Source organism: Barbus barbus (assembly GCF_936440315.1).
Source record: "Barbus barbus genome assembly, chromosome: 25".
Taxonomy (NCBI): Eukaryota; Metazoa; Chordata; class Actinopteri; order Cypriniformes; family Cyprinidae; genus Barbus; species Barbus barbus.
The window spans coordinates 20,223,861-20,236,149 of record NC_136753.1 but is presented as its reverse complement, the minus strand read 5'-3'; the positions used below and the strand labels follow the sequence as shown (position 1 = coordinate 20,236,149).

The 12,289-nt window shown below is 36.8% G+C and overlaps 1 protein-coding gene across 1 annotated transcript in view; it reads right to left on the bottom strand.

Annotated features, from left to right (window-relative positions):
- The window catches only part of LOC306844733 (cytoplasmic FMR1-interacting protein 1 homolog), a 36,726-nt gene that overhangs the window by 20,114 nt on the left and 4,323 nt on the right, over window positions 1–12,289 (bottom strand). The window contains exons 2-13 of the mRNA XM_079377090.1: window positions 8,201–8,321; window positions 8,018–8,107; window positions 6,574–6,651; window positions 6,371–6,472; window positions 6,105–6,286; window positions 4,671–4,767; window positions 4,313–4,441; window positions 3,626–3,730; window positions 3,357–3,448; window positions 2,900–3,017; window positions 1,738–1,860; window positions 310–435 (exon numbers count right to left, since the gene is read on the bottom strand). Of these exons, the coding sequence (XP_079233216.1) occupies window positions 310–435; window positions 1,738–1,860; window positions 2,900–3,017; window positions 3,357–3,448; window positions 3,626–3,730; window positions 4,313–4,441; window positions 4,671–4,767; window positions 6,105–6,286; window positions 6,371–6,472; window positions 6,574–6,651; window positions 8,018–8,107; window positions 8,201–8,317 (1,359 nt within the window). The 5' untranslated portion in view covers window positions 8,318–8,321. The remainder of the gene's footprint in view (window positions 1–309; window positions 436–1,737; window positions 1,861–2,899; window positions 3,018–3,356; window positions 3,449–3,625; window positions 3,731–4,312; window positions 4,442–4,670; window positions 4,768–6,104; window positions 6,287–6,370; window positions 6,473–6,573; window positions 6,652–8,017; window positions 8,108–8,200; window positions 8,322–12,289) is intronic.

Genomic DNA, 12,289 nt, shown 5'->3' with positions numbered 1-12,289 from the left:
TTCAAAATACAGGCACGCATAGAGTTTAATACGAAATTTTAGTCATTCTAATAAATAATAAAATTAAATAATGTAAAAAATAAAGTAAAATAAAATAATAAATAATTATACAAATTGAAATTTATTTAATTATATAATTATTCAAATTAATTCAAATGTATAGTTAATGAATACAAAACCTGAATAAATTGTTGTTCAACAATCAAAAAAAAATATTTTCAGTGGAGGTCATGTGCAGCAATGACTTTTAAAATCTTATTTTTATTTTGTGTTTATGATTACAATGCTACACAGCTGAGCTGTACTGACCTCCACCAGAGCAAATTTCTCCTCGCAGGTGTAGTTGTATCTGGTGGCACGCTCATACTCCTCAGCATTGTCTGGGCATTCTTTGTTGGAGTATTTATCAGTGGGGTGCACCAACTTCCAGGAATACTGCAAGAAGAAAAACATTTTACAATCTTTCATGTATAATTGCTTGTGATGATTATTCTGCAAGAGATGCAAGAAAAATCAAACAAGTTATCTTCAAAGCAACTTCACAAATTTCAGAAACTATGGTCCATCATCTCCATCCCAAGCCTAATTTGCTACAAATATCAAAATCCATTTTACTAATTGCCAAGAATGGACTTGTTCCAGGCTGTTTCCATGGCAACAATATTTCAAAAGATCGACAGCATAAAATGTTTTGTTCAGAGAAAAAAAAAGTATAGCTGGAACTGACTTTAAAGTGATTCAAATGAAAGGTGAAAACATTGCTGGCCTTGTGGAAACAAAAAGGAGTGGGAGTGACAGGCCCCGTCTATTCAATGAATGAGATTCAAGAGCTGTCTTGAATGGGTGGGTCGCTGATACAGGAAATAAGAGGTTTGTTAGTCTTTAGTATGTGCGACAGGTTGTCTTTCTGCCTGATGAAGTGTGTGGTGTGAATGACTGTCCTCAAACATAGAGCAGCACCTGACCAAATTCGTTTCTGGAAAAATTCATCTTTCCGATTTGAGCAACTCAATTAAGCAACTCTCAGAGATTGGACACTTCTATCAGACAGCACTCATTAAAAGAGCTTTTGAAAGGCTGGTGTTTGTTACTGCTGATAGACGGTTTCAAAGAACTTGGCATGTTCATTAATCTTCTTTTGAAGGACTGTATACTTTATGCAGAACACAAAAACATTTTAGAGTTGACCGACAAGCATCTCAAGTGTACGTAATATGGTTTCTTTTTCTTCCTTACTCTTAAATGTCTGAAAAGGAGGCACTTTGTAAAGCTGTGATGCTTAAAACTAAACACTCAGTAAGTCTGAAGACTGGAGATATTATGTAGCTCTTTTGGAGCCTAGGTCTGCCAATTCTTTTTTTATTATTTCTGTTATCAATATTTTTTGTTGAGCACCCTGTTTGAGAGTTTTTCCAGTGATGTGTGTGCTGTTGTTTTGATTTTATTGCCATTTTGTCATTAACAAACATAACAGTTGAGAGTAACCGGAAACCAGACAGAGAGAGGGAAAAGAAACCAGGACATAATAAAAAAAAAAAAAAAAATATATATATATATATATATATATATATATATATATATATATATGCATATGCTGATGCATAAATAAGAGAACAGCATGAAAGCAGGGATCCAGCCATGTGTTACCCACATAATCACCACTGCTCATCAGTTGGAGTTCAACTTTTCCTGGTTGGTGGTCACATACATAAATATGAGTGTGACAATTCCACTCACCACTTCCATGACCTGAGCGCTCCACTGAGAGAGCAGCTGCAAACCCTGCAGAGCCAGATCAAACAGCTTCCTATATTCAGAGTCCGTCTTCTGGGCCTCCTGACGCCCTGAGCCAGTCACTACCTGCAAAAATTTGAAAATAAGGCAATGACGGAGCAAGAAAACAAGATAACAACATCCAACACAACTACTATCATTAGAGAGAAAATGAGCAAATTAATGAACCACTGAAATCTCTTCACACAAGCTAATGACAAAACTCCAGGATCCCTGCCACATCTGCAGAAGCAGGGGCTGCATTCGAAATGAACAAACACAGGAGGAAATGCCAAAACCCTCTATATGTGCACTTGTTTCAGCAGTCCAAGACAGCACAAGGCACAAGCACTGCATGTCAAAACACCTGACTTCTGACAACCAGGGCTGTGGAACGAACAAACAAATTCCTCCCCGTTTCTCCTTGTCTCCTGGGCTGCTGTCACTGATAGCGGACCCCAGTTGTCCTCTAGCTGCCAATAGATTCTTATTATAGTCCTGATGCCATGTCTTAATTCAATCCCAGGCTGGCTTCCTCCCCTTACATTTCCATATTCATCTGTAAGAATACAGCCCCCGTGGTTCTGAATGCAAACTCTGAGTTGCTGAGATTGAGCATTGAATCTATTTTTAATAGTTAGATATGTTGCTTGAGCACAAAATCAGCATATTAGAATGATTTCTGAAGGATGATATGACTTTGAAGACTGGAGTAATAGTTCATAAAATGTATTAAAATAAAAAAGTTTTCACAAAAAAAGTTATTTCAAATTATAATATTTCACATGAATGTTTACTGTATTCTTGATCAAATAATTAACATTACAGCAGCCAAAATTGTGATTTAAATCCAACCCTAATAAGCAAACAACTGCTTTAATGATGCAAAACAACATTTGTTTTTGCCAGTTTCTGAATCTAAGAACTACTCAGAAAACAAACTTCGTCAGAGGTCTTATGTTTAGAAATAGCAAGTCATTTGGCATATTAGGTAATAGACATTTCATCCCCTAACGTCATTGGCAGCATGAGTCAGTGCATGGCAACTGGGGAGTATGCACTGCATTTGTTTATTAAGACGGTGAAGAAAAGACAGTGTTTTTTTTTTTTTTTTTTAAACTCTCACCTCATTGTTGCTGTAGCGAGCCAGCTCAGAAATGAAGCGCATGTGGTCTTCACGGATTTGAATCATCTGCTCACAGATATTATATTGGGGGCTACTGCCTGCAGATGTGCAAGACCACCTAGAGGATAAAGGAGGCCAGGCAATTAAAAAACATGGAAGGGTCCAGTAAATAGAACAACATTTGGCTATATTCATTTCTGGTGAACTTCCAGAAAAAGCAGAAATGTTTTCCTGCCAAATCTTCTTTTAAAAAACAGCATGTGGACATACAGAATTTCATAAAACTTTACTAATGCTTTTGCAATCTCAATTCTTCATTTATTGCAGTGTCTTGGAAAAGTAAAACCAGTAAAGCATCCAGTACATTATTAAAAATATCTTAAAAAGATTGGGTTATCTACTCTTGCATCTGCATATACAGCGTGCATATTTAAGTACGCCATCCTAGGACACCCACCTGGATTTGTTTTCCTCATAGTGAGCACTGGTTTTGATATAGCGGGCCAGCTCAATCTGCATGTCACCAAACAGAGGCACTACCTGCAATTGCTGTAGGGACAGCGCAGAAGGTCAAATCAAATTAAAATCCTCCTCACGCGATCCCAACATAAATGGCCAGATGAGACAGATTGTGGTTTACACCAGGTATTAACATGCATCTCTATTTGTGAAGGTCAGAGATTGTAGGCCATTTATTTTTCTAAACGCACATAGACAGACACGCACCTTGAAAAACTTGTCAATTTTCGTGAGGTTGACTCTCTTCTTGGCATCCAGTTTGTAGATGTTACTGTTGGTTCCATCCATGAGATAGAGACCAAAGCCCATCACCTACAAGACATGGTCACATCAAACTATGTGAAAAACTGGTGTAAAAATAATATCTTAGTTTTTACATTAAACAGCAATCTACTTATGTGCAATCTTCCACATAAATATCAAGATTCACATTTAATATTGACAAAAGTTTAAGAAATATTAGCAATGACAGAGTAATATCCTTAACTAGAAATACAGTGCCACTTTTTTCTACTTTTTGTAATAGCAAATATACCATATAATATTTTGGCACGAGTCACTTTCTTTAATACATTTTTTTTTTTTTGATTTAGCAAGGACATGTTCAATTCATCAAAAGTGACACTAATGATATTTTTAATAATACAAAATATCTCTGCTTCAAATAAATGCTGTTCTTTTAATCGTTCTATTCACCAATGAATCCTGAACAAAATGTAGCATGGTTCAAACTAAAATATTAAGCGGTGCCAAAATACATTAAAATAGAAAATAAATTTTAAACTGTAATAATATTAACCAATATTGTCATTTTCACCATGATTGTAAACGAATAAATGCAGCCTTGGTGAGCATAAATGATTTCTTTCAAAAACATTCAAAATATATGCTTACTTTGAGTAGCATGTGCTTCTCACTGGGGGTGAGGTACATCTTGTTTTCATAGAAGTCCACGCACAGGTTAACGATGTCTGCCAACAGCTCATCATATCCACTAATCACTTCAAGCTGCTGCTGTAGGGACTGAAGCAGAGACGCCTGTCAATATCAGCAACTCATACACAGAACATGTCTAAAGCACTGCTGCATGTATTTGTGTTTAATATGCTGCTGTCTCCAGGGACTTGAAGTCAATTATATGTCTTCACTACAGCTGCAAAACAAATTAACATAACTTGTTTGTTTAGATATTTTATAAAATCAATGCATTTTCTCAGTACTAAGTGCTAGTTTACAGAAGATGGTGTGATACCTGAGTGATCTTGTTGTGGTTGGCCAGGAACATGGATAAGTTCTGAGATTCCTGAATGGAGGATGGTTCAGACATTTTCCTCAGGAACTGGGCAGCTCTGATGGACAGAGAGAGGAAAAACATAAGCAAAGAAGGGAAAGACCAACACAGAACATATCACAATCAGGCCAGTTTAAACACTATATGTCACTATGACAAACAATTATACATAGATACTTTTACAAGACAAATACAATTATTGTCTTTGTTTTTATGGAGGGAACAGTGAAGATGTTAGCAGTAAATCTGATCTACTGGCCAGGAGGGAAAAGAATCTGTAAAGCTGAGACCTAGAAAGAAAAACACAATAAAAAAGACAGAGACAGAGAGAGAGACAGCAAGAGAATGACGAGAAAAGCATTTGAACACGAGGTGGAAAAACTGGATGGGGTGGCTGACAAATCTGACATTTCATAAAGTGTGTTCAGCGGGTGGACGCCCTGAAAATAAACTCAAATCTACGCAGATACACCAACACACACGAACACCTTGAAAGAACAGGGGTCATAAATCTATAGCGATCTAGTGTCTTGACGACACAATGATATGCAGCATCTCTGTTCTATTTATCATAACTTTATTTTGACACTGTGGACTCTTGTACGGCTATTTCAACAAGTACCGTATAAGATAACGAGTATGCAGCTAATGAACAAAAATATATCACTAACGACATCCCATTGCACTGCTTCAGCCTGGGAAATGATCCAGACTTGATCATTTTACAGTCACATGCAAAATATTCTTTCTATAAATGATGTATAACTACACATATTAAAAAGTTGTTTTTTATGTTTTTGAGAGACGTCTTGTGTGCTCACCGAGGCTGCATTTATTACAAAATACAGTAAAAAAAAATTATAGTCCTGTGATGGCAAAGACAAATTTTTAGCAGCCATTATTTCAATCAATTTCAGAAATCATTGCTGATCATCTTCAATAATCGTATGCTGATTTAGTGCTCAAGAAACATTTACTCTTATTAGTATGAATGTTGAAATTCATGTTTCTCAGGATTTTTTGATGAACTGAAAGTTCAAAAGAACAGCATTAAATTGAAATATAAATATCAAAAAATTTAAATATTTATTTTGTAACATTTTAGATATATTTACTGTCAGTTTTGACCAATTTAAGGCATCCTCGCTGAATAAAAGTATTAATTTGCTTTAAAAAAACAAAAACAAGTCATACTGGCAAATACAATGCATAAAATATTTTCTTAGTTTGAAATGTCTGTAAAATGCCTAAGAAGCACCAAAAAAGTGGGTATGCTACAGTGATAACACGGACTAGAAGATTCCAGATGTAGAATGACTGCCATCTAGAGGATGAATGTATTAATCATGAGGCTAGATGCAAAACGGAGGCTCACAGAGAGCAGTTTGTGGTTACCTCTTGTAGGCGGAGTGATCATTTTTGACACTGCACTTCATGTTCTTAAGTTCGTCCAGCACCGCAAACATGTTGATGAACTTCCCCAGCGTGAGCAGATAGGCTTCAGACACAAAGTCCTTCCTCCGCTCGGCATGACACAGTCGACGCACTTCCCCACAGAAGCGATCTATTGCTGTCCTCTGAGAACGAAATAAAAAGAGAGAAGCATTAGTGTATCTTAAAACATCTTGTATTCAAATCTAGAAAATAGTGTTGATCTTTACCTGAAAGTACATGAAGTTCATTAGTTTAGTGACTTCAGGCTCGAGCACCTCCACTGTCTTCTCATAGATCTCTACTCTGTTGGGCTGTTCATTACACTTCACCTGAGAGAGGGACAGATGGAGAAGGTCAAAACAAAATACTTCCAATCTGTGTTGATGGTGTTGTGAGTTTTTCAGAGCGGCTTCAGGCGTGACTAATTTACCTGAGGAATAGCTCTAGAACAGCTCCTCCAGGTATATAACATCACAGCATACTCCTGTCCTTCCTCCAACATCTCATTCTGTAACAGCAAAAGTTCCACATGAAATTATAATACATACATACATAATATATTCTACATACAATGGGGTCCAAAAGATTAAAGGGATAGTTCACCCAAAAATTACAATTCTGTCATTAATTACTCACTCTCATGTTGTTCCAAACCCATAAGACTTTTGTTCATCTTCGGGACACAAATTAAGATATTGTTGATGATATTTTGAAGAAGTTATTTTTGTTTTCTTTGTGTACTTTATAAATTGATGTCACAAGTATGGACTATTTTAAAGATGTACTTACTATCTTTATGGGCCTGGCAACATTTTAGTTACGTTGCTGTCTATGCAGGGTCAGTATTGCTCTCAGATTTCATCAAAAATATCTTCATTTGTGTTCTGAATATAAACTAGCGTCTTATGGGTTGGTAACGACATGAGGGTGAGCAAATAATGACAGAATTTTCATTTTTGGGCGAACTATCCCTTTAGGCCACACTGAAAATCTGGATTTTTTTCTAAAATTATTCTAAATAAATGATTGATTGATTATATTTAAAATTGTTTTCCCCAAACAGTTTTAGAATAATGAACAAAAACTAATTATAAAGTTCAGAAATATTTAGGATTTAATTACACTATTTTCAAGGTTAAAACTTTGTTAAACTATACTAAATAAATGATCATTTATACATTTTAATACTGTCAAATTTTCAGGTAGCTTAAATTGTGATGCTAATCATTTATTTTATAATTCAACATTTTCTATTAAATAATTAAGTGCATATAAATAACTAAATAATAATAATTACAATAATGCAAAATAAACTGATTTCTGGACTAGTGACCTCAGAATTTTGGAGCCCAATTTATACTTCAAATGCAGCTTCTACAATAAACCTTTATCTCATGATGAATGTAGTGCCAAAGAACAGATTAACCCACTTAATGAAAATCTTCCCTAGAGTAACAAAAACGCTCTTTCATAGACACTCTGAGACTTTGTGGGTGTGTGTGTGTCACCACACTACTTCCACACACACTCTTCAACGATGCCAAACAGTCCCTGACAGCTATTACCTCTCACTAATAAAGCCCACAGCAGTTCACATTCAATACAAAAACCATTCAGAGCAGCCCACTCCGCTTGGCCAGGCTCCTCAAATGGGCATGGTGAACTTGGACAATGAGAGACTCTAATGGGCTCTCTTATATCCATTCAAGCCCCAGAGACTCCTTTAGCAGGGCTTCCAGAGGGTTGGCATGATGGACTGATTCGGACAGTCAAGGTCGTGATGGAGTCGAGGTTTAGTGATTTAAAGAAGGTTAGCTAGTGAAGGTGGTGTTGAACAGCTGCCTGTTTGTGTGGAAATGTTAAGAAGATCTTACCATACTGGAGTGGACGGTGGCCTGCTCGATGTAGCGGGCAATGCCTGTAACAAAAGCATTGCGGTCCTCAAAGTTGGTGTTGAAGTTGGGCTAAAGGTGGTAAAACGAAAAAGCCTGGTTATGCACTGTCTTCAGGTATTTTGGGTTTCTATAAATCCACAGAAGATCTAGGTCAGTTGTTACCTGGTAAATGAGCGAGGAGGGCAGAGGCTCGATGCAGGGCTGCTGATCTGGAAGTGGCAGCTCCTCCAGCAGGTCCACATTGGACAGAGCATCTTCCAGAGTCACCGTAGATGCCATCACGCTAGAACAAAACACATACGTCCCATTTTAAAAGTGATGAGAGAATCAGAACAGTACCATTCACAAATTTTCTTGCCACAATATTAGATCACACTGTCAAAGATGTTTAATATTTTATATCACAGATGGCAAACAACAAATAAAGTAAATGTTTGGAAACTATAGCAACAGAGCAAAGGCAAGCAAGAGGTTTATAGCTGACAGGAAAAAATAAAACCTCAAAACAACCAAAAAAACCTCTCCCTTATCGTTGCACCCGGGCAACTTTTTCACACCTCACAGCGTCAACTGTAAGAATGAAAGTGCTCTCCTACTTCCTCTCTTCCCCTTATGGGGCAAAACCTCATACCATGTGCTAATCTGGCATGATGCAAAAAAACAAGTCTTCCCTGTATAGAGGCGTTCATGCTGTGACAGAGGTTAAATTGCTAGAAATTGCCAACTAATATTACATTGAAAATGAATCACTGTTATACAATGACTTAGATCATCGCTTTTTTCTCACATGTCCAGAGTCTGTAAATTAAACAAACATCATCTGCTTGGCTATGATTGTGTGTCATGTTTTGCTGCAATTTCACATTTAGCATAGAAAGACAAATTGCTTGTTGCTGAAACTAATACTGGCCACAAGCACACAGAAGTGGCTGACAGGCAATTAAAGGACATCAAAAGAAGAAACGCGATGCAACCCAGAGGAAATGGAGATGGGCTGCTGTGGTCTTGTAGAGATTCCTACAGATAAACACTGCAGATATCCTTAGTGAGCTGTGGCTATTACTGACATATCTAGACATATTTAGAAAGGAAAAGTGTACCTGATCATGGTGGTGCAATTCCAGAGTTAAAAGAGAACTTAGAGAAAAAAGCAGAAGGAGATATATTATCAGGAAGCAAGCGAATAGAAGAGAGTGGGGCCTGCAGTCTATGATGAAGAACAGAGAGTCTCTAGAGAAACACAGTGAGGTTATTAGCCACACATTGCTGTGGTTGACACTGACAGCTGCTTTTGACTGAGCATCTGTACTTTAAAATGCAAATCGTACACACTCAACTGAAGCTGAAGACCATCATTTGTTTTAATGTTAAAATCTAAACAGGGAGAGACTACTTGTTTGGTAGATGGGGGTGGGGCAGAAGGGATAGCATTTTGGAAACCTGTTTGAATAATATTAGTTTTGCTATTCAGTGTTTAAATCACTAGTGGTGAAATTTGAGATTGAACACTACTTCACTACTTTTGAGATTAAACTGAATTCATGTCTATTACGAAAACCAAATAAACACATACATACTCTCTACTAATAGCGAAACTGTTAAATAGCGAAAAGTTCATATCATTAAAAAAAAAGTTCATTAAAAAAAAAAAGAAGAAAAAAAAAAAAAAAAAGGTAAAAACATTGCAATTACAGCTAAAAAAATAAAAAAATGCTTTAGGGGTAAATAATGTCCCAGTGCCCTGCACCAGTGACAGCTTTTGTACCTTTTTAAATCAATCATTATAACTTGTCATAATGCAGCTCTAACAGAACCTATCAAACCCAAAAAGAAATGAATCTCAACAATCTGATCTATGACACTGAACTGAGATCTACACAAATAAAAGTGATGTAAGTCAGACATCACACGATTACTACGCCCTTACTGTGCAGGAATGTACAGTGATAGCTATACATTATTAAACCCATATTAGGAATATTCATAAACGAGCAGCTAATCCACGCAGGACGCAAACTACTACTGTCCCTTAAATTTCCAAAACAAAGCAATTCTTTTTTTTTTAAGCTTAACACAGCATGAAAACGTGAAGGTCAGTATCTTTCATCAAAAAGGAAGTGGGTAAGAGGTTGTGGACAACAAAACATGTCAGTTCAATATTGTGGTTTTATCTGTGAAAATTGAACAAACACTCTAGGCTAGCTGATTAAACCGTCTAACACATTTCAATCTAGTTTCACTTCGCTTTAAATATAATGTGGATCTAAATGATCACAATCCATAAATCCAATTTTTGGGACAACCTTTCATAATCGCTGTGAGGCAAAAAGGAAGTTGTCTTAAGTAAACTGAACATTGTTCCTCTTTAACACTGCAGTAGTTCCCTGATCTCATTTTTCAGATGACACATTCTTTGAAACAAATGCTGACACGCAATCTGAAATTGTGTCTTTTGTTATTACTCTGGCTGTAAACCAGATCATTAGGCCTAGAGGTCCAGTCCTCAGGAATGACATGTTTAGCTCCATCAGACCACTGCAGATAAAGCAGTGCAATGATGTTTAGAGAACACAAACATTCCACAGGCTTTACAAGCCTCATCATGTCGATGAAGTGCTACACACCTGAACATTTCTCAATGGGCCAGGTAATGATCAAGCACAGTCAAAAACAAATAGGGACAGTATTAGGGAAAATTAGAAAACTTGCTAAAACATTTGGTCTGTAATTCTTTGTTATTTTGGATGACCAGATTTAGGGTGGAAATAAAAAAATGCAGAAGTTCAATCTTTAGTTTTAGCAAAAGCCTTGGAGCTGTCAAAAGACGATAAAAAGAAATTGCATTTTGAGTCACAATACAGTTTGTGCTGCATATTTTTGATTCACTTTAAACTACCAGCTCCTAAGAGTTGTTTGTTCATGAATCAAACTAAACTGGATGCGTTGCTATCACTTTACAATGAGGTGTCATTTGCTAACATTAGTTCATGTATTAACTAGCATGAACAAACTATGAACAATGCATTTATTACACCATTTATTCATCTTTGTTAATGTTAATGAAAATACAGTTCATTGTATTGTTCATTGTTTACTCATGTTAGTTCACAGAGCATTAACTAATGTTAACAAACACAACTTGTGATTTTAATAATGCATTAGTAAATACTGAAATGAACATTAAGAGTATTGTTCATTCTTAGTTAATTTTTACTAATGTTGTTAACTAATGAATCTTTTTGTAAAGTGTTATTGATGCGTTATATGATTTTGATTCCATTACAATAATCCTTTATTCATGAATCGCACTAAACTGGCTGAATGTTTGTATTTGTATCACAACCTGAAATGCAAAAAAAAAAAAAAAAAACGTAGGTATAAAAGGTATACTTCATCCAAAAATTGAGATTTTGTTATCTTTTACTCACCATTTACATTTAGTCATTTGGCAGACGCTTTTATCCAAAGCGACGACTTACAATTGGGGAATACAAAAAGCGATTAATCTTGAAGAGGCAATCAGACAGAGGAAGTGCTCGTAACACCAAGTCTCAGTCATTGTTCAAATAAGTTCAAACTAGTAAGGGAGGGAGAGAAAGATACAGGGAAAGATTAAGGTTTGTTTTTTTTGGAGTTTTGGATGAAGTCAAGTACTGCCGAAAGAGATGAGTTTTCAGTTGTTGCTTGAAGATTGCCAGGGATCCGGCGTTCCGGATAGGAGTGGGAAGATTATTCCACCAGCCAGGAATGGTGAACGAGAATGTTCTGGAGAGTGATTTTGAGCCTCTCTGTGATGGTACCACAAGGCGTCGCTCACTAGCAGATCTCAGACTTCTGGAGGGGATGTAGGTTCGTAATAGTGAGTGGAATTAGGAGGGTGCTGAGCCTGTGGTAGTTCTGTACGCAAGCATCAGTGTCTTGAACTTGATGCGAGCTGCCACTGGTAGCCAGTGCAAGGAGATGAAGAGAGGTGTAACATGCGCTCTTTTGGGCTCGTTGAAGACCAGTCGTGCCGCTGCATTCTGAATCATTTGTAGAGGTTTGATTGTGTTTGATGGCAGACCAGCCAGAAGAGCATTGCAGTAGTCCAGCCTAGAAACGACAAGGGCCTGGACAAGAAGTTGTGCAGCATGCTTTGTCAGAAATGTTGTATGTCTGTATTTATGTAGCACCGTAATCCTGCGAGGCACGACATTTCGTTCCACTGTATGTCCCCACATGTAGCGGAATGACAATAAAGCTCAACTTGAC